Raw genomic sequence first — 22979 nt, forward strand, 5'->3', positions numbered from 1 at the left:
TTTATACTCAAGGGGTACGCTTTTCTAAAATTTAATTAAATTCCTGTCTCTCAAACAAACCTCATGTTAAAATAAGATCTGCTTAACAACCTGCTTTGTTTAGTGAAGAATTGTGAATGAGCAAAATGTTGACTGAAAGAAAGAAAACCCTAGAAAATGATCTTTATAATTTTCCTGCATCACTTTTAACATTTAAGCTCATATCAGCATCTTGGCATGCTTACTTTGTTACCTTTACTTTGCAACTCTCTTAAATTTATAATTAATGTCCTGGATTCCCTGGCTGCCACACACAGAGTTGTTGAAATGGTTGAACTTTCTGCCTCTGTCTTTTGAGCATGACAGAATTTTTCAGTTTTTAGAAGATTGCTGTTCTTCCAAAAGGCAGTATTTCCACTGCAGCTTTTTGTAAGTAAATGCATCTCTATGTTTGTTTCTTTCTAGGTAGGGATGAGATCCCGAAACCAAGGTGGAGAAAGCTCATCTAATGGGCACTTCTCCAGTTCCAAGCCTGTCATCAGCCATGCAGAGAATGAAAAACTTCAGGAGGATGCCAAGAAAAAGAACAAACCTCATCGGAAGGAAGATGAGGTCATGGTTTCAGCAACTGTCAAACGGCACTCAAAATCACCTGGACCTACTGAACGAAAGAACAAGAAGTCCATAGAGCTTTCTAAAGAGGACTTGATAAAACTCCTCAGTATAATGGAAGGAGAATTGCAGGTAAAGTAAACGTATTTTAAACTATATTTTCTTGGTACCTATTTATTTTTAGGTTGTCCAAAAGGCACAGGGCTCAGCTGATAGGGACATGCAAATTTAAGGCAAAGGACCATAAGCTGTTTAATAGAAGAGTTATAGTTTTAAGTACTGCTTTATTTAACATCTCTATCTGCAGCTACCAGAGCAAAATAAATGCCCACCAGAACTGATGAAGAAAGGGGAATCTGGATGTGCTGAACACTTAAAGAGAGGCAGAAAACAAGCACAGGGGAATCATTTCGGGGTGGGGGAAAGACAAGCAAGTATAGTGAGTATAATTGCAATCATTAATGCAAATATTCAGGAGACAGAACTGCAAGTCACCAATTCTGAAAAAGGTCTTAAGATGGTCCCTGGACTTTCTGCATATACAGGGTTCAGTCAAAGCTCTGCCTCCAGCATCTGGCCTCCAGCGCTCTGCACATTCCCTTCCTTGCAAAGACAAATTAGTTTTGTTTCTTGTACTTGTTACTGTCTTATCTGATTACAAGAAGCAACTGTTTTGTTCATTTCTTTGGTATATGAGTCAACTGAGTTGCACCATTATCACAACTCTGAGATTTCATCTCATTAAGAATCATTACATATCACTCTTCCTGTGCATAATTCACCTTCAGTTTGTCAGAAAGTACTTTCAAGTTTCATTAAATATGCATTCAAGCTAAATATTTTTTTTTTCACAAAGGCAAAGGACAGTTGTTTTGCAGTGAAAAACTGCAAGAAAAAGGAAGAATTATTGAATGCAATTTTGAAAAGAGAAAAATTTTATCATTACAAAACAGTATCCATTTTTATAGTGCTTCATTTGACTTCATATAAACCCTTGTATATGTAATTTCCTAAAAGATGGAGTTAGCTTGCAGCTTCAGTGGTGAATAGAGCCAAAACTCATTAGAAATTTATCATGCTCATGTAGTTTAGAAAGATTTACCCTGAAGTCACCTTTGTGGTCTGGAAAGGGGAGGTGAAGAAAATCCCTAATGTTTCCTGGGTGGCAATAAATGTGCTCTTTATTCTTATCTCTGAGTAATTCTCCTGTTCAATACACTGAAATGTGACTATTTACCATAGTCTTTGGAGGGGAGTTACACAATGTATAAAATCTGCCCATGTTCTCATTATCCCTATGGGAATGATGAGGATAGCTGCCATCTGCACTGTAATGTGGGATGAAACTCCTCAGCAAGATGATACTCACATTTTCTGGGACAATACTCTTAAGGATATTCATACAGACAGACCCACAGAGAATTTTAGGCATGTCTAAAGCTTCCCAGAATCACAGGAGGATTATAAAGACAACCATGCTGGTAGCCGTAGAGTGTGTCTGTTCTGCTCCTTATTACCAGGCAGGGAAGAGAATCACTATTCTTTTTAATCTCTATAAGTTTTTCATTTCACTTCAAAAGAACCCATTTTAGTTATTTGCCTGTTACCTATGTTGAACCGTTACTGAAGCAAGCAAGCTATGGCACTTTGGCTTGAGATGAGAGCCTGGCTTTGACACTACAAACAAAGATGAGCCAAGGAAGACTCCAGCCAAAGCAAATACTCTGATATTACCTCCTGGCTGTCACAGTGACCTAATGCACTGAGTCATTTCATGGCTTTTCATTTTCAGATCAGTTTGGACGTTTCTGGTGCCTGGCTGGCGTTTTGTTGGACTGACAAATCTGTCTGTGGGTTTATCTTGAAGCCATTTCAATACTGGCAAGGCAAATATTATATAGGCATGTGTAAGAAGACTTTGTTTTGAGAATAGCAGCAGGCTGTACCTGTAGGGAGATCCAATATTTTTTGAAATTGAAAAAAAGGTAAAATACCATGACTGTTTACTCAGCAGCAATGAGCAGGGGAGATCTTATGCCTGCATTGCCAAATGCAGGGCAGGATGACACTGCCTTGTAAACCCCAACCGGTAAGCTCAGCCACAGGAAGTAATTTGGTCATGACAACCACAGCATTAGCAGGGTAAACTAGTAATGTATACATATGCTTCATGCGCTTAGTTCACTAACGACATAGCAAAGATAGACTCAAGCCACATTGCTGTTGATACCAATTCTGAGTCCCTCCTTTGGGCTTTTTGAACGTGAATGTGCCAGTTAACCATAGAGACATGCCTTGGCAGCTATGTTTATATCTTCTTTTTTTTACTTTTCTTTATTTTGGGGATTTTTTTAATTATAATGACCTCAGGTAGCTTGCCTGTGCTTTAGCTTTTAAGGCCAAGTTGGACTCGGCCCTGCCTGTCATCAGATTTCCTGGAAGAGCCCCGTGCACTTACTGAATATAGAGAAGGAAAGGTTTTCTTAAATGGCTGAGGTCACCGTAGTCTAGGCCTTATTTCGTAAGAAAACAAAAAGGGAGAAAAAGTATACAGAAGCTGTGGTGATGAAAACGTATCCCAGTATATATGGCAGGAGAGCTCTTAAGCACAACCTCTCTGAAAGAGAGCGGGAAACAAATGAACTGATGACAAGGATTGATTTTAAAGACCTTATAGCTCAGTAGAGTGTCTTTTTGCTTGTGAGATCTCACTGCTCATATAAAAAAAAAGTGATTACATGGTCTTGAAACACAAATTGAATTTATAGGGACTAAAAATCCATTAAGGATTTCTTCCTATACCTGGGGGGGGGGGGGAATCTAATTTTTAAATACTGCAAAACTGATTTGAAAAGAAAACCTCAGACACCAGTAGAATAAATTGGACCATGAAGGCATGGCATTAATTTGCCTGTTTTTTACAGTGATTTTAGTTAATTCAGCATGAGTATTACTAATTACAGAGCAATACAGGCAGTGTGAATCTTTACAGTGATGATGATATGAACCTACCTGTTGTTCACAGATTTTTGCCCAGTGGCCTATGGCTTTGTCCTAGCAAGAATATATTCCCTGTGCACTTTCTGAGCAGTAGCCATTAATCTCCAGCAATATCAACACTGATTTTCAGCATTTCCTGATGAGGGGCTGAAAAGAAAATGAAGAGCAGTATTCTTACATGTTTACCATTCACTCTTCTATTGCATGTATGGAACAAAAATCACCACAATAATGAAAATAGATTTATGAAGTCAGCATCCCACTACAAATCATTGGGGTTTTCAAGAAAAATAATGAGTGCTCACACAAAGGGTCAGAACTATAGCTCCCCAGGAAGGATGTGTCCCCTTGCCTGGCACCAGGCACCCCATGGCCAATGGCAAGATGTGCTCCCCTTATATCTTGGTCTTAGCTTGAAGCTAACACTTCTTATGATGTCCAGTTTGATTTGGTCTCTCTGATGAGGTTGCTTGTGAAAAGATCCTTCCAGGACTGCCAGCCTGGGGCTAGCAGTTTAATTGCATTTGTGCCACTGACTACCAAACTGCAGGTTTCACTGGTGATTTCATCTGTTGCAGGAAGGGTTGTTGTAGGGCAGGTAAAGGGGGCTGGTTGCTGGCGACTGAAACAGGACAGTCATGGGGGAAAGAGCTCTCTCAGCCAGAGCCAGGAGGAGCTCACCTTCAGGTGGCCTGTAAGACTTTCACTTGACCTGGGTGTATCAGGGAAGGGTTAGCAGAGGTGAGTGAGGTCTGTGTGTTTTGTTCTCTCTGGTAAAGTCCTTATGAAACACTTAGATAACAGTGGCTGTACATTCTGCCACAAAAGAAATACTCTCTCAGCAAACTCAGTTACAAGGTATCCACATGGGTATAGGTGATATACTACCAATTGCATTCTAACATTTCTAAAGGTATTTTAGTATTTTACCATCTGTCTTTCTATCAGAAGGCTAAGTTCTATAAACATAAAGGAAAGGAAAATTCTTTACTGTTTCCATTTTTCTGCTTTCCTCTTTTTTTCCTTTTTATATAGCTACATATTTTATTAATACATTTTATTCTATAGTCATTCTATTATTTTTCTTACTATCTAACTTTCCCTCTTTCTTTAGCTTTCCTCCCTCCTTCTTTATTTCTCTGTTTGTGACCTTTTTCCTTATTCTTTTGTTACTTCCAAACTCAGGCTTTCATTATTCTCATACTGCAGCTGCATTGACTGAACCATATTCCTGAGAATCCTGGACATAAAATTGTAGAAGATCTGCTGTAAATGAAGTCCCTAAATTCTTTAGGCAACCATTTCATTTAATCTTTGTCATTAATTTATCAAGCTGTGTTTTAAGATTAGGTGGCTTGTTTACCTTGCAACTCTTATTGGAAAACAGTTCCAGAACTGAAAAATTTAACATTTAGCAAAATTTCTCTTTTAATTTCTAGTGCAATTGTAATTGAGTGAAACCTTTATGACATTGTACTATACACCAGTTATGCTTCAAAAAGCCTGCTTCTCTCCCTACTGTTTAATACCTGATATATTTGTAGAAAGCAGTCTTGCACCCTCTGAGCCTTTGTGGTGCTGTGCTAGCCATGCCACATCCTTTTAATTTCTTCTAGCAAAGTAGGCTTTCCATGTCTTTGTCACCCTTTGATCACTACCAGTTACACCCTGGGTTTCTTAAAGTCTGTGGCTGGATCTGCCCATAGTGCAGTAGGAGAGAGCTCACTGGTGCCTTGTATGTTGGGTTTAAAGTTTTCCTTTCTCTGCTGACATGGCTTTACTTGGCCTTCCCATCACTTGTCAGATTTCTATAAGTCAGAGAGTTTGACTGTGTTGCTGAGGCTGTGATGTGTTTTTCTCTCTCTCTTCCTCCTCTTGCTGCAACATCTAAACTTTCATGTAATGCCTTAAACTGCTTTTGTTTCAAACTTGACTTCCTGAGATGTTGAAACAACATTGTGATAGCCACCTAGGCATTTCGTGGTTAAAAACACGGTACAAAAACCTGTATTTTTTCCTTCAGTGCATTTCTTAACATTCTTGCATGAATATTATTAAATGTTGAGCTGCCTGAAAGCTCAAGAGAGGAATATGGGTTAGATAAGTGGGTGGAAAGAGAACGTGTTTCTTTTGGGTATATTAATGTATAATTATAATATAATAATATTAAGGTAAGAAGAGAAAGTTGGGACTAGATGCCTTGGCACCTGAGGAAAGAGTACATAACAGAGTGAAGAGAAAGATTTTTCAGCGGTCATTAGCAAAATCTCAGTTTGGGAAGCTGAAGAAGAGACAGAGTGGAAAGCATTAGTAAAGCCAGAGAACAGCGCATGTAGAGTAGCCTTGATAAATGTTTATAACTGCAAAGTCTTGTTAATTAAAGTGGTTTAGAATTTTCTGCTCATATCATACAGATGAAATTCAAATTCTCTGAGAGAAAAATCTTGGCATGTGCGGTGCTACAGGAAAAAGAGAAGATAGGGTTAATGTGAGGAGGGAGAGGTGACTTAAGGAGAATGGAATGAGAAGAAAGAGGTTGGGCAATAGAAGAAAAGAGTGTAAGGAAAAGGGGAATACAACAGGGATAAAGGGAGCCAAGATAGAGACATGTAAAAGGGATATAGAAAAGGCAAGACAATGAAGAGAAGGATGGTGTCCACACTGTAGTAAATGAGAGCCTAAAAAGTCCCTAAGAATGTCTGGCATATCAGTACAATGAATTAAAACCTTCTCTCCCCTCTGACTGAACCCTTGTTTTTGCTTTTTTCTGGTGAAGCAAGCATTTGCAGGACAAAAAAATGAAGATAGGATAGACTTCAGACCACAAATGCCCTCTTTTATTTTCACTGAATAATTTATATCAGGAGCTGAATTTTGTCCAGAATAGTATGGTGGGTTTTTTTTCTGTAATTTGCAATCATTGCTATGCAAAGTGCAGGAGATACTATGGGAGGTAAGCAGGGCTTGTCTAGCTAGCCCCAGAATCATGAATTTTAAAACAGAGCCCTGCTGTTTTATGAAAGAGAGAAAAAAAAAAAGATAAAGTAGTATTTTGAAATGTAGTTAAATTGTGCTATTTAGGCAATTTCCCGATCCCTCTGAAATTAAGGGCAGAGGTACTATCAATGATAGCAATGATAACCATGTCTTCGGTAATAAAATTGCTTTAGAATTATGTTTTTCAAAGTAATTATCCTCAGTAAGATATCACTGACACTGGACAGCTGTAGGCTGAAAACCTCTTTCACAAAGACATTTTAAAATCCTTCTCTGTTAATGCGTGAGCTGTACCTAACAGAACTGTATCTATCATACTATTTAGGCTTGGAGGGTCAACAAGAGAGGAACAATTGGCTGATTTCTCAGATCCACTGAACATCTTGTCTAGAGAGGAAGGAAGAGTATGAGCAACTTGGTTTTTTTTCCCCCAGATTCTTGGTCTTCTGTCCAAAACAGAACAGTAAGGATTAACTCCTACCAACTTTCAAGTTTTGGTCTTATTCCCACTGGGATCAGTGTCTTTAACTGATTCTCCTTTGCAATCTTTTAAAATAATTTAGTCAACTGATGTAATTCGACTCTCTTTAAAAAATCGTTATTTACTTAACAGAAAGTGTGTACTCAGAGCAACAGTAATGAGCAAGCTTGTCTTTTCTCATTTTCTTGAGAGAAAACTTACTCTGTGGGAGAGGACATGGCAAACCCTTTTGTAATGCTAAATGCTAGATGCATGGACTCTCTGGCTTTAAAATATCTGGGATTCTTGGGAAAGCTTGCAATGAGCATATGTCTTATGTGTCATAACGCTGCCCAGTACTCTGAGTCACCAGTTGTTAATTTAATACTGCAGTTGTAGCTGACTCTGGTTTTATTAACTTTGCCGCCTCAGTTTCATTTATTAAGTTTGTGTCTTCTGTCCTCCAGCTGAGGATCAAATAAGCTCTTGAGAGCAAAACAGATTATTTTCCATCCAAAATGAGCTTCAATAAAAGCAAATATAAGTATTTATATAATAACTGTGAGAGCATGGCTATCTGAGAATGTCTTGTTTCTAGGGTTAAAGGCTCCACCTATTGGTTGACTAAAATGAGAGAAATGTAGCACTTTCACAGAGAAAAGTGCTGGCCCTACTGAACATCCTGTGTCTTGCACATGTTTATGAAGTTGCTGTAGAGTTCAGTGTACAATTTTGCATGATGTCCAAAATAAAATGAGCTCAGTGACTTATTTCTTAGGGCTGTGCACATGCGGCACCCAAAATGATACACTGCTGAGAATAAAGGGAAATCCTTTCCTAAGACAGGAATGGTTTGTATTTTGCAAGTCTTTCTTATCCTGGAAAGGATTGTTTTTCTTTGCAAAAAATCAGCATAAATTCTTCCATGGCAGCAAAATGAGTGGAACTGACTAACCCAAGTACAGTTGCATGGTAACTTCCAGGCATTTGTCACTTTCAAGTATAAACAAGTCAGAAACAGACGTATTGATGCGGTCAGCTTCATAATGAAAACCCGTTTCCCCAGTATTGATTCAGGCAGTCACAGCATTTCAGGCAAAATGGCATTTTGATGGGCTTCAGAGTCATTCTGGGAATGCAATGGGAGGATGGAGAGAGGAGAGAATGTTCAAGCGGGGTTCAGTATGGAAAGGTGAAGGACAGACACAGGGGAGGATCAGAGGATTTCGAAGACATTGGAGGCTATGAAGGCATCATGGGCACTGCCAGGAGCTCTCACTCTGCACCTTTTGTTGCATTTCACTCTAAGAGTCTGAGCCACTTCCCTCGTTTCCTCTGACAACTATTCAAATAATTTGCTACGCTGGGGAGTGCTTGCTGTAGCACAGTCCTACTGTTCTTGCCCATTCAGCAGTCATCAGAAACTTGAATGCACATCCATGTACCACAAAGCACTGAAAAACAGCTTGTTGAAGTCAACAAAATATTTGGACAAGGGAAAGTTGTATATACAGTTTATTACACATGTATACACACTTAGGCCTGTTGGTACCCCACTCTGAGTTATGCTCATGTCTCCACAGAGGAGGCAGAAAGATTTCCTCTGAACTTCATCATCCTGACAGCTATGGCCCCACTGGCACCATCTTGTCTCTTGTTCCATCCTGCTCCACACATGCTCATTCCTGTCAGAAGGGACCTAGATCACAACAGAAAAAAAATACCTTGGCTGGTTTATTCCTCTTGGAGAGATAGTGCTTACACCAGCAGCTTCAAGTGCCTCCCTGAAGTTCAGGTCAGAGCCTCTAATTTCAGATGCTTCAGTTCCTTATACAGGCAATGAAGCACTTTGAAAGAGCAACTTGAGTTACATGTGTAGCAAAGATACTTTTTAGTTTCCGATGGATTTCAACAAATTGGATGATAGCACAGAAGTACATAAATGTGGAGGAAATAAAAGAATGTAATGAATAGAGGGAAATGAATAGGAGAGCAACTGCATTGATATCAGAGTGCTATATTTTTTGTAATATTCATCACATTAGTACCTAGATCTTATATATGCCTATGAATTATATCTCACAGCATTCCTGGAAAGTATTATTTCCATTATGGAATGGAAACTGGAGTATGGTGTGGTTAATTTTATGCATGAAGCATGAGAATAAGGTCCATGAACAGAACATGGATCTCTTGAGTTTCAGTCCAGACTGGTTAACATAGATTGTATGATTGCAGCCCTGAACTGCAAACACAGTCATTCCTGTGCTATTGTTAATGATTCACCTTGCTCAGGTGTCCAAGAAGGTGTTTTAGCAGATGTTCCTTCCTCTCCCTGCTGGCTAGTTGGATCAATCTGTGGTCTCTGCTGCCAGGCTTCAGCTCAGGTGCAGTCTGTTATTATACTGTAATGTTGGCTGAGATGTTTGCCATACGACTGGATATGGCAAACCCAAACCAGTGGGTTTAGCCATTGTGATGCATTGCTAAAACATGTGGAACATATTCCAACATGCAGATTCACGTGTATAACTGACAGGGACCCCTCATACTGGTCTCTCTGTGCTGACTGGATCATGGCACTGTAATTCTATATGTTGTAGTAACTGCCCCATGGTTCAATAGTATCAAGCAAAGCACTCTTTCAGCGTGAAAAGACAAGACAGCATACCCCAGACCCTAATAATTCTGAAAACATCAAGCAGTGTGGAGTTAATACTTCTTGGGGGCCTTGCCATGGGAATTTTCTGGCTATGGCCCAGACTACAGATAATTAATTATGTCAGTGAAAGACTCTGGTGGCCTGTTTTCTTCAGAAAAAAAGTGACATCATCCATGGAGCTCTCTGGCAATAAAGCAGAACAAAGCTGTGTGGGCAGGAAATAACAGACAGATGTCTTCTAGTGTTCATTTGATCTATTTTGAAGCTTGCTGTAAGAAGTAATACATTGCTCGGTGCTGCTTCTCCTCAGCTCTGTAATCTTTAGGGTGGACTTTTTTAAACAGAAAAGTCCAAACTAACCTCTGATGTAGCTCTTTTGGAGCTACTTCAGAGGGTTTGTGTAGTGGATGACCTGGTCTATCATGTGTGTCTCCTCCAGTATTGATTTTAGAAGGACTTTCTCCGTTATCAATGTAAGATAATGCACAACAAAGTGAAATAAATATACTGTATAGCTCCAAAATCTTCATAGAAGGCCAGAAAGTTCTACCCAGTGTGGAGAAGATAGAACAATTCTGTTTCATTTCCCCATGGTCATAAGTGAACACTTACATTTCTGGATATATTTCACTAAACTTTTGTATAAAACAAAACAAAACCAAACCCACTGATGGTCACTTTTCATCACTGAAGGCAGCTCCTTACCTCCAAATTAAATCATGTACATATGCCTTAGTCCAGAAATGCTAAAAGAAATTCATGTAAGTAAACTCCACAGTTTCAAGAATTAGGAAACTAAGCTGAAAGGAAAGAAAAAGTTTTGCTGTTTGTCTTCCTTGAAAGAAAAGCTACGTATACATGTCATAAACCAGCATTTTGCATAGCTAGAATAACTGAGTGATATAAACAAGGCTACTTCAGATATCTGGTGTAGGAGAGAAAAATATTTATTGAGGTTTTAGCAAAAAGGAGCTTTGTAAATGCTCTATGAAGTGGAGCATCTAACTTCCCAGCTTCAAAGCATGCTTTGTACACTGAGTACATCTGAGCTGGAAGATAAATTACTAACCAATCCTCAAATATAGGGATAGTTTGAGGAATCAGGCCTTTAACAAAAGTGTCATTCCAATAGGCAGGGGTCATTTTATTGTTTTCTCTATTCGTATTCATAGTATCAAGACACAAAATGAAGAAGGTGTACTTTCCTTTTAATAATTTGAATTCCTTCCTAAAGTAAGAAAGGAAGTAAAGTCACCGAGTTTAAATAGGGATTAGTGGATTAGTGTTAGGAAAGTTTTGCAGATACAGGTTTTTGAGTACAGTTGCCTGAAGAGGCTTTTTCATTTAAGTGAAGTAAATGAATGCACAATATTCACTTTCTGGGGTGTCTAATGGGAATTTTCAGAAATAAGTCTATTTCTGCCCTGCAGTGACACAGCAAGAGCTTGTTCTGGATCGTGCAGTGTGAGAACATCCTCCTGATCCCCCTCAGAAGGATTCCTTGAGTGTGATGTTTCTTAGCTCTAGGTGAAATGTTTGTGAAGTCTACTGGAATTTAGGAAATCAGCCACTGGTAAGACCACAACATTACATGGAGAGCCTGTGACATTATCTAGTTTCTGATGCAGTACAGAGCAGCTGTTGCACTATAAATAACCTGAACTGTGTGCAATGCAAGTAACAACAACACAAGTAGAAGTGAAGGTTCTTCTCTGTGGTTTGATAGTTATTTCTTGCCATTAATCACTGGCAAGAAAAATATGACTTCATAAACATTAAATCTCCATTATGTGCAGGCATAACAAAGTGTCATGATAACTGAAAAATAAATAGTCAAAAGCTGGGAATACCAGATCTTCCAAATATTACGTGTATTCCTTGTAAATACCTTTCCTGCTCCCAAATTTTCAAAACTTTTTCTATCAATTGAGGGGAATGTCATCATGTTATTGAAATATTTATATTGCTCTGAAGTAGTTAGATATATTGTAGGTGGCTCCAGACATGAAGCTATGAAGGAAATAATTACTGGTAGCCAATTTTGAGAGAGGCACACTGAATTTGTGGGAAGGCAACTTACAAACAAAATACAGAATAGCTGAAGGCAAAGGATCTTGAGGTGGGTTTTACCCTCAGCTGACAGTGATTACTTTGACTTCATTCATCCCATCTTGAATACAACTGAATTCTTTTTCGATTTACTAGATGCCTTATATGAAACGAGTTTGATCAGCTCAGTCCCATTTCCCAGGTGACAAATTGCCTGTGGCAAAAATCCCCTGTTTAGTGGCTGCTGAATTTTGCTAGCAGTCTCATGGAAGAGGCCAAAGACTGTGGGAATGGGGAGAGAAGGCTGTAGTAAATTGGCAGGGCAGGGCACGAGGAGGAAGCACGTCCAAATGCCAGGCTTGTGTAACAGTCTTCCCATTGACCAAGAATTTGGTTGCTAGGCTGCCAGTCTCCTTTTACAAGCAGCAGAGTCATGCTATTGTTTCCTAAATGGTTTCAATTTTATGCAGGGACCTCTTTACATCCTTTCTATATAATTTAAATATTTTACTAGGCACGTAGTAAAGCAAGATTTGGAACTCAGTCCCCTGTTCTGCTCAAGCTAGCGAGGAAAAGAAAACCCTTCTCTTTTATTCTTCCAGAAAGTGTTTCAGGGTAGTCCTGCAAAGGGTGGACTCACATCAGCCTTCCAGCTGGGCAGCTAGCATGCTTTCCTGAGGGAAGGGGGGCATTGTCTCATATTCCCCAGTTAGAAACATAGACCCCAGCATCTTAAAAAAGTGTACTAATCAGTAAGTAGCATAAAGGAGGAAAAGAAGAGTGGGCAAAGATGTGTGGAACTGCAGTGCTCCACAGCACTTCAGCCCCTCCATGGACATACTCAAGATCTGAGGTCATCAGCCTTTAGATTTTGGCACCTCCAGTAAGTATAAAACAAGTCTCAGGTACAGTTCGACTTTGCAGTTCTTCTATTAGCAAGGAGAACTGAAGGAGTTAACTGAGCACAGTGTCCACTTCTAGTCCCCACAATTCAACAGAGATGCAGACAAGCTGGAGAAGGTCCAAAGGAATGACATGAAGATGATCAAAAGGCTGCAGAACCTATCTCATGAGGAAAGACTGAAGGAATTAGGTCTTTTCTTCCTGGAAAAGAGAAGGTTTGGGGGGGATCTTATTGGTACTTAAAGGGCAGCTACAAAGGATAAAGGTTCTCTCTCCACAAGGGGCATCATCGAGAAGACAAGGGGCAATGGCTATAGGTTGCACTGGGAGAGGTTTCTCTTAAAAAAAGAAATATTTTTTTTACAGTGAGAACAATCACTGCAACAACCTTCCCCATGGGTGTGGTAGAGTCCCCATCATTTGAAGTTTTCAAGATGCAATTGGACATGGTGCTAGATGATCTCATCTAGGCTCCCTTTCCCATGAAAGGTTGGACCAGATGATCTTCTGAAGTCTCTTCCAACCTGAGCTGTTCTGTGGTTCTGTGAGACTGATGAACAGGGAGTCTCTAAACAGGCTTCGCTCCTGGAGAATATGAGTGTGAAAAAATATCTCCCAACATATGTACCCTTCTGTGTTTCTTGCCTTGAGAGTATTACTAGGAGGTAGTTCGTCCTCTTCATTAATCTGTTGTCCTGGCTCCTACTGTTTAGAGAATCAACTAGTTGGGGACACTTTATTCACAGAAAAGTAGGTTTATTTTCAAGAATCCACAATCTGAACAGTATAGAGAATTAGCTTGAAGTCTTCTGTAGGACAATTTAAGTAATGAAAAAACAATAGAAGTAAATATATGTATTTACTAAATTCTGTATCTTGACTTTAAAGTGCTTCTCTGACTAATTGCAGTCTTTTGGACTTACGCAAATGAGTTTCATTGTGTTACAAGCTGTTGCAATATGTGGTCTTCTCATGCTTGAATACTCTCCCTCATCAGAGCATCAACAAAACAAGACAAAAAGGACTTGAGAGATGGCTTTCCTGTGCCAAACACCATGTTCCCTCTACCAGAACAGCTAACAACTTTGTTCTGGGATTTATGTACAAGTTTACTTCCAATTTGAAATCTCTTCCTTGTGTTTGTCTCCTAGCTTATGATTTATGCCAAAAAATATTGTGTTTTGAGACAAGAGAGGCACCTACAATAGTGTCCATCAGTAGAAACAGCTTGCCAGTATGGTTCCCTCTTCTCAGCTAGGACCTCTCACTTTGAGCCTCTTGTACCTTTTTCAAGGTATGTGTGTTTAAGTAGCCCAAGTGCTCCTCTACAGGATTATTCTGATTTGTTTTCTGACAATGGTCTGTATCCCACAGTTTAATATAGTGATAGTTGTTCACCCTACATTGAAAGAGAACATTTCAACATGAGTTCTCTTCTAGTTGTTGAAGTGGAAAATTAACCATTTGGAGAAAACGTAAGTTATACAGGCCTGCTGTTTCAGCTCTTTCCCTCTGTATTATCCTGAAGAGTTTCAGAGAGGCTAACTGGAGTTTGCAAATCCCGAGGCTGATGGGAGTTCAGGATGTCGCCAGGCCCCTCTCTGATCTAGGCTGGCTGCGCTTCGGAATCTTCCTATGCTGGGGCTTGTTGATGACCAATAAAAGCAAATTTGTCTCCAGTTTATTATTAGCATGAGGCCCTCTTTTTGCTCCAATGCTTCCTAGCAACCTGAGTGTCTGTTTGTTAGTTTGCCTTTCACAAACTGTTATCATAAATCCTTTGAAACAAGAGTACTTGGTGAATTAGCTGACACCCTTGTAAAGGTAAAGATAGGAGCCATGGTCAAGCCAAGAAAAGGCAGAAGGCACCTTGCCATGCTAACATGATCCAGATCCCAAGAGCCTGCAGGGCATGGGGTGCCCAAGAAGGGTCATGTAAGTGGGGATCTGCCTGTGCTCTCGGGATGGTGCCACCCAGCGTGTCCCTGGGCTGATTACCCTCCCCTGGGGCTGCAGTGAGGGGTTTTCAGGGCTGACAGCCCTGCCCTGTCCCCTGGAGTTACCTGTGTCACTGCTTCCTCTTGAAGCAATAAACAGAGTTTCCTTCAAAGCTCTGAACAGAACTTTGGCACTTTTTTCCTGCTTGGAGTGCCAGTTCCTGCTTTCAGCATCGCTCACTCCCCTGGCTCAACTGCCACTGCTTCTTGGGGGACTCAAACCTACATTCCAGAAACCTTTCTTAGCTGACAAGTTATAAGCTGTTTCAGGGACTCTCATTCTCTCCTGCTAAAGTTGCTACGTTTTAATCATCAATGATTAAAGACTAAGAGCCTGGAAGTACGCACAGCAGCGCACAGCTGAACAGGGGTTTGGGCGCTCACTGGGAAGCGGCGTGTTTGGTTCCTCTGTCAGCTATTACTGTATTAAATAACCATTGCAGGGATGAGAGTCTAGATCTTTTACTCTCTCGAGCCATAGTGTTAAATCACCCAGTCCAAGCTGTCTTTGGTGTCTCTGCCTGGCCCTGTCTATGTTTAATTATGCCATCTGGGGCCTGACAGGCCCAGCTTTGACAGGAGAGACTGAACTCATCCTCCCCTCCCAGATAGCCTAGGGTCCACGGTGTGCCCGTCCCTGAAGGAAAGGGGCATCTGGGGCCAGGAGCTTTCTGTGCTAAGGACCAAAATGAATCAAGGTTTCAGAAGGCTTGGTTGCGGCCCTTGGTGCAGAGGGTAGAAGGGGGCTGCCCCCTCATCCTACTGTTTTTTGGTGCTCCTTTGCACATGGTGCTCCTTTGTGTACTCCTTTGAGGTACACAGTGGGACACCAAATTCATTCATTAGGGCAGGATGCAGATATGGCCCCAAAACTGTCTGTTCCTAAAAGGACTTAAGACAATGTGTCGTAAAACCTGGGTATTTATAAATTCCCCCCAAACTCCCATACTGTCCTGTTAGGCTTTTTAAGGGCTTTTTCTTCAATATAGAAGCATTAGTCTCATAGTAACAAAGACCTATATTAACTGTTATTTTTACAGAGATGAAAAAAACGATATATTTCTGAACCTCTAAAACTTTCCTAAAATGACACTATTTCTGTACTGAGAGTGGTGTATTCCCAGGACATGATGTAGTGAGGTGTACATGCTCTTTTGGCACTCTTTGGGACTATCTCACATAATTCACTTGTAGTTTTGACATGCATGAGTGATGCACCTTTCCCATGTTCATGTTGAAACAACATTAATATCATTCCAGCATGTATTGTGCATCTTGCACACATGCGCAAAGCTTTTATTTAAGGCTGCAAAATGTTGTACAGAGTAAGCCCCTGCAGCTAGCTTTTTATAATAGGGCTAGTTCTCAATTGGATGGCATGGTCTTTGTCTCAAGTTCAGATTTTTTATTTGCATGTTGCTTTATTTTATTAAAAAAAATATATATATATTGTTATTTGCTGAAATTATGTACTTGCTCATTTTAAAAGCAGATGATTTTGTAGAGTTGCAATGCCTCTGTGGTACTGGGTAAAGATTTAAGACTTACTACATGGATAATACAGAGTGCCATTATGAACATTATGGGAGCATATGAAGCATTGGTCAGTTCATACATCCTAAACAGTTATTGTTTACATAGGGGTACTCTATGTAATGGATTTTTGCTAAAATATTCATAAAACCTTCCTTAGATCTTAATTTGCTTCCCAAGCTCACATGGGTTGAGTGTCAGAAGGGAAGGTGAGAGAAAAATTGTCTGTACTTCTCTACCCCACATCCCTTTGGGCTTGTAAGAGAGATGCTTTCCAGGGAAACCTCGGAGCAACTCTGTGTCCACTGAAAACTTGTACCTTTTACAGCCCCTCCCTGGATCCTGGCCTTGTAAACCTGCCTTGAAGGACAAGCAAGTGCCCTGCCCTCATTTTATGAATGTCTTAACAGATGTTGGCAAGTGTCATCAGAAACAGAGCTCAGGATTAAATGTTTGTCTGCAGCATAGCCCTAAAATGCCCCTTATTCATAGCCAGGTGGCCTTGCAGAGCACTCTCATCATGCTTGGATGCGTGACCATGCTGCCTGAAACTGGGGGCTCTCACCCAGGACAGGGACCAGGAGCTGGGAGCTGCACTCTGCTCAGTCACAGGAGCGCTGCTGCTCCCAGGTATGCTCCCTGCTCCACTGTCAGCAGCCCTCCTATGCTTCTGGGAAGGTTTGCTCAGCCTATTTGGATCTGCTGCCAGTTGTCCTGGTTAGCCAGGGTCAGCAACCTTTCTAGGGTTTTCTTTAAACAAACAAGTTAGAAAACCTCATTCTAAAAGTTACCTGAAGAGACATTAGTCACAAAGTCAGGTAGGGAATGGCTAGGAAATACTTGATTAGAAGCTGTCTGAGAAATATTAATTCAGCTCACTTGTGCTGCTTGTTCTACTCATCTCCTTACCCCAGTCAGGGGACAGCATGGGAGGTGAGTAAGATGAAGTATATGAAGAGTATGGATGTTCCCTGGATATAGTTGCAACCCACATAAAAATTTATAGCATTCAAATGTAATGGCAGGCAGGAATAGAACAATTTATGCCTACAAGGATGACACTGGGATTGCACAGGACATGTTTACTGTGATGTCTCCCAAAGTTTTCATATTGGCATTGGCATCCTGGCATTTTTCTAATTTATTTTATTATTGTGCATGCAGTCTGTACATATGAAATGCCCCTGTTTCCACTGTTGGTTAATAGGTTGGCTTATGGTAGTGATTTGCAATGTTACAGGCGAGAGAGGATGTGATCCACATGCTGAAGACAGAGAAAACCAAACCTGAAGTTTTAGAAGCTCATTATGGATCTGCAGCTCCAGAGAACGTGCTCCGAGTGCTACACAGGGACGCCATCCTCGCCCAGGAAAAGTCGATAGGGGAAGATGTCTATGAGAAACCAATTTCAGAGGTAATAACTTCTTGATTTTTGTCATTATGAAGAAGGAATCCTAACTGGAAGTGAGACTTCACATCTTTTGGATTTGTGCAAAGCATGTAAGAGGATAAGACAGCATTTGTACAAATGATGAGAAATCAGAGAAAAATTGAATATTCTTGTTCACTCAACAGCAGCATAAACTGGAAGCAAAGTCACTGGGTTTGATGACAGAAAATAAAGAGCTTGTATGCTTCTTAGGGCTGGTGCTGTTAAGCAAGAACAAAATCTGCAGGTATTACATTTCTACTTTTTAAATTCCTTCAATTATAGGCTCTAACCTCTACTGCTCACAGCACTGGTAAGCACTCATTGATTTTCTTGGCATACTAGACCACTATCATGTGGGTAGCTAGCAGAGATTGACCATATTTATGGGATCATAAATCTGTGATCCTTTTATGTCACTTACTTAAGCTGTAGTACTGCAAAATCAGTTCAGCCTCTCTAAGAGAACTGTGGGACTTGATCCCTTGCTTTAAAATCTAAGTAGTAAATGAACGTAGGATAGACCTGGGAATGTCTGAGGCCAGCATGAGTGCCAAAATAAGCAGCCACTGCTCATGTTTATAAATTAATAATGGTCCAGGGCATGGAGAAAGAGCATGCAATAACATACAGTATAATATACTGTAGTGCCTACCTAAATCTTCATAGCTCCTCCTATTAGAACACTTAATTTTTTCACGACGAATTGCATCTACCATGGGGTATCTTTATACTGTGTATTCTCATTGAAGTGTCTTCTGCAATTTTGGGGATGGTAGTAAATAAGGAAAGCAAACATCATTTTGGAGCATGCAGGAAATACTGTTGAACAAGATTAAAAGAGTTTAACAGTGTTCTGTCTAAAGAAGCTGATCATTTGACAGGAACCTCAGTGGAAAACTTTTGTCATATGTAGGTCCACTGGGGTTACGTTTGAGCTAAAATAGGACAATGATAAAATTTCATAAGTGCAAAAGATCTGCTCTCAGAGTAGTTCAAGGCTGAACCCAGCCTGGCTCCTTTATAAAATGGAATGACTGACTTTGCAATAGTCAGCTACTGGAGGGCAAGTCACTGTGGCCCTCCTCTGTTTGCAGACACCCTGTGAAACAGCAACTGCACAGTGCAGCTGGGGCTAAGGAAGATGCAATTCTCACAGGGTAAGGGCTGGGCGTGGCAGGGCAGGGGGCAGGCAAGCAGAGAAGTGCCAGGGCTGAAGGCTGTTTCAGCAGGGAGGAGGATGGAGTTTGTCATCTGCTCCCAATAAACAGTGAAAGAAGCAATATGAATAGCCATAGTGGCTCTGCAGTGCCCTGGCAACTTCTTAGACACACGTCCCTGGAGAAATTTCTGTCAAAAACAGGCTCTGGGGAAAACTCTAAGGCTTACCATGAATTGTATTTGGTAATATAAAACTGAATCTAAATAGTTTAAGACTTTGTATCTCAGCAGTCCTGCAGGTACATTGAAGGTGCATAACTCAAATTTCAGTCTCGAGCTTATACCTTACGGTCCACATGTAGGTGTCTTAGTCCTCATCTAAGTACATGAACTCAGGCTCTGCCCCGGAATTTGCTATAGCTTTTCCTGTGTGAAATGAGGAAAGTGTGCACATCACTTTGCTAGAGAGGAAATTGTGCCCTGGAACAATATTATTTGTTTACCCTAAAACTAGGTGAAGTTCTATCCTTTGTGTATCTGAGAACTGTGCAAATGTTCATTGCACACATGCTGTCCAAAGAAATCACTACTTTTACAGGACAGTTACTCTTATTTCTAGTCACTGCTTTATGTAAAGGCCAAGACATAAAATTATGGGACTTGCATTTACCAAACACAACATTGTTGGTTAATAAATCAGATGAAGTAAGCAAGGAGACTTAAAACAGTATATTCTCCTTTCCTACATCCAGCTGGACAGACTTGAAGAAAAGCAGAGAGAGACATATCGGCGCATGCTGGAGCAGCTCCTGTTGGCAGAAAAGTGCCATCGCCGCACAGTTTATGAGCTAGAAAATGAGAAACATAAACATACAGATTACATGAACAAGAGCGATGACTTTACCAACCTCTTGGAACAAGAGCGGGAGAGGTGAGTATCCAAGACGGTGCAAAGAGTATCCCTGGTATTTGAGAGCTTGTTCAGCAGTGACATGGTCTGATATTTTCTGTGTTTAAATGACACTAAACTCATGTGTAAACTATTTGTAAATGTTGGTGCACTTATGTTACTAGTAAGTACATTACTGTGCAAATCTAGAGTTGGAGGAATACCACCAAGTGTTCGTATAGGGTGCGCTTGAATTAAGAAACAAATTTGTTTTGAATTACTCATGCCTGTTTTGGGTTCACCTTCAGGTAGCTTTTGATCAGATGTTATTTCTGTTGGCTGCGTTTGAGGCTGGCATGCTTAGCTAAGTGCTGCATTTCATGAAGGACAGGGCACTGTTTGTCACAGCAGGAGGACAGTAAGGAAAACCACAACACACATTAGGATACTGGCACACAAGTGGTAGGGATTTTGCCATGCCCTTCACATTTAGGCTTGCAAAGTCACAAGCCACTTGCATTATTTTTCATATTTTTGGAGTCACATGCCTCAGGCAAGTTCTGTGTTCCCCTGGAAGAAATTACTTTTATGTCTTATAAAACATGCCCAGTCTGCAGTGGACTTTCTGCAGTGTTTATCTCACAGGCTTATGTACTCCAGGTTTTTTTCTTCCAGTGTTTGTACTCCTTGTGGGAGTAACTTGTTCTCTGAGGCTCTAAGAAAACAAAAAGCACCTACCATAGGTGAAGAATGAGCACTTGCTTACAGCCTCAGTTTTTCAATGTGGAATTTTCATGCTCATACCAAACTGCTTGAAATCAATCCACAACTTTTTAAAAAAAGCTCTGAGAAAAATACGTAAGGCAAGTTCAAAGAAGAAATGCTTTTGAGGAAACCACAGTCTGGTGGTGGCAGGCATTTGCAAAAAGCCAGGAGCTAAATTGTTTTGTGTATTTCCTGAGCGCAGTTCAGTGCCGGCTTTGAGTAGGTGGCACATAAGCTACAGTGACTGTATTTCCTGGTTTAATAGCTGCTGGTTTTCTGTCTCTGCATTTTCCTGGGTTGATTGGAAAACTTTAAATTGTTTCTGGATCTTAGCAATTTGAATCGTTTAGCAGAAAAATAAAAAAAAAAATAATTGTTCTATTTCCAAGGAGCAATTTCACATCTGATTCTCATAGATGTCATTTTTTCTCTATGCAGAATATCCATGTAGGTGTGGACATTCAGGCAATAAATGCTACAAAAGTAAAAGTGGTATTAAAATACCATTTACATTTGTCTTTATATTTTATATTCACTTTAAGTTGACAATTATTGCTGTCCTATTATTCCAGCTCAATTCATGGAGGCTGCTATGTACCCTCAGATCATAACCTGTTTTGAAAAGACTTCCTTCAATGAATTAATTGAAAAGCTTTTTGTCTCACATTACTACCACTGAAATATCAAGTCCCATCTCTGTGGGTATTTTCTGATACTCTTCCTGCTCTCTCGTTTCTTTTAAACTTCAGGTTTTCTTCATTCTATAATTTTTGTAAAAACAGCAATAAAAAAAGAAGTATTTGAATTTGAACTTCTATTGAAAGCAGATCTTTCAGAGCAACTAAATCCCCTGGCTTTAGTTGCCAATGCCTCTGTACTGGTGGCTGCAGGGGAAGAATTGCAGGCCTGAAGCCCTTTGGATTTATGTTGAGTGACATGAGAAACCTGATGTTTGCTATTTAATCCACTCTGTTTGTCTAAGGCACTAATAAGAAAATTCATTTCAAGTTTAGTAGTGACCAAGCAGGGAGAACATGGCATGCAGGCAAACACAGAAAACCACTCATGCGTGTCTGTCCCTCTTCAAGGTCCTCCTTCCAGGTCACTGGCAAAACAGATTAGCAAAGTCAGGATGGTTTGGAAACCACACATTAGTGTATAGTCTTAAATGATCTCAATGCCTCATCTTTGTTTGCTAAGTGCACATGAAACTGAGGCTGCACCCACATCTTTGTAGGTATTAAAAAGTGGAAGTAGTATTGCTTGAGAGCTATATTCATGGCAAAAGAGAAGGTGATGGGATGACTTCTCAGGAAAGCCCCGCAGTGGTAATCAGCAATAGATTTTTGTCAAAAAGAAGGAGTTTGTACGGGAAAGATTAAGTTACAGTAGCTTAAAACATACAAAAAGCCCCTCTAATATTCACTTAATCTGCATATTGGGACAGAAAAGTGACCTGCCCAAAGGCATTTCTCAAGGATCCTGCATAAGCATTCTTATTTTATAAGTACCACTATACATAATCTATTTTACTGTGGTGCTTTGAGGCTTGGGGCTTATTTTGTTAAGAGCTGAACAGCCATGTAGTCTCCATGAAAAAAAAAAGGGACACCAAGGTGAACTTTGCCTGTCAGCCCCTCTGCTGCACTTGCAGTTATAATGCTAATGAGTCAGGGTGAGCCTGAGGAAGAACAGTCCTATGGGACAGCCATCTCATAGCAGTCTGGTATAAGGAGAGCAGGAATAATTTCTATCCTGGACTCAATGTAATTTCTTTCCTCACAGTATTTTACCAGTCTTTCCTGATCACACCAACTTTTACAGGCCACATTTGCTCTTGCTGCTCTGTGAAAGTCTCAACAAGATAAAAAAAGAAATTCTTTAAGAGCAGAAATATGCGTCAGTTCTAACATATTTCTAGCACTCTCTTAATGTATTTACTCTGGAATATTGTTTTTTTACATACAGTTTCATGCGTTATCTCTAATCCATCCACAACAGCATGATATGAAGGCAAACAGTCCTTGTGAAGGAGCAAGTATTAGGTCAGCCTTGCACAGGAAGGAATTAACAGGAAAACATGATTTGTCAGGAATAATTATGCATGAAAGAAAAGATAAAATTGTACACAGGATGTTCAAGATGTAGGCACCTAGGAGGGGTAAATGGAGAAAACTGGCTGTTGATGTTGGCTCTGCAACACCAAGTGCAACTAAGCTGCAGAAAGGTTGTGGAAAATGTTGGCATGTTACAGCAAGAGAGTAGCAACAACTGTTTGCCAGACGGAGATGAAAGAAATTTGGTACTTTTAGTGGAAGGTGCTTCTACAGACATGGTGGCTGTGCAAAATTCCATATGGTATGTTGTAATAATATCTAAAAATGGGAATGTTTTGAAAATTAGGGACATTTTCTATTTTTATCTTTTGACCAACATTCCCATATTCCACACTTGCCCATCTCAGCTGCTGTTCCTATAACATTAAGTTTTCCTTGGGCATCTCCTACCCTGGAAATGCAAAAGCAGCCATCTTTCTGGAGCCT

The 22979-nt window shown here is 40.2% G+C and overlaps 1 protein-coding gene across 4 annotated transcripts in view; it reads left to right on the forward strand.

The window, feature by feature from the left end:
* The window catches only part of FILIP1 (filamin A interacting protein 1), a 132326-nt gene that overhangs the window by 71069 nt on the left and 38278 nt on the right, over positions 1-22979 (forward strand). For all 4 annotated transcript variants that reach the window (XM_061460453.1, XM_061460456.1, XM_061460455.1 and 1 more), the window contains 3 exons: positions 445-723; positions 17433-17606; positions 19535-19713. In XM_061460453.1, the coding sequence (XP_061316437.1) occupies positions 445-723; positions 17433-17606; positions 19535-19713 (632 nt within the window). The remainder of the gene's footprint in view (positions 1-444; positions 724-17432; positions 17607-19534; positions 19714-22979) is intronic.

This window comes from Pezoporus flaviventris, unplaced genomic scaffold (genome assembly GCF_033815535.1).
Source record: "Pezoporus flaviventris isolate CSIRO_AGI_PZ_B2104156 unplaced genomic scaffold, CSIRO_AGI_Pfla_v1 ptg000031l, whole genome shotgun sequence".
Classification (NCBI taxonomy): domain Eukaryota; kingdom Metazoa; phylum Chordata; class Aves; order Psittaciformes; family Psittacidae; genus Pezoporus; species Pezoporus flaviventris.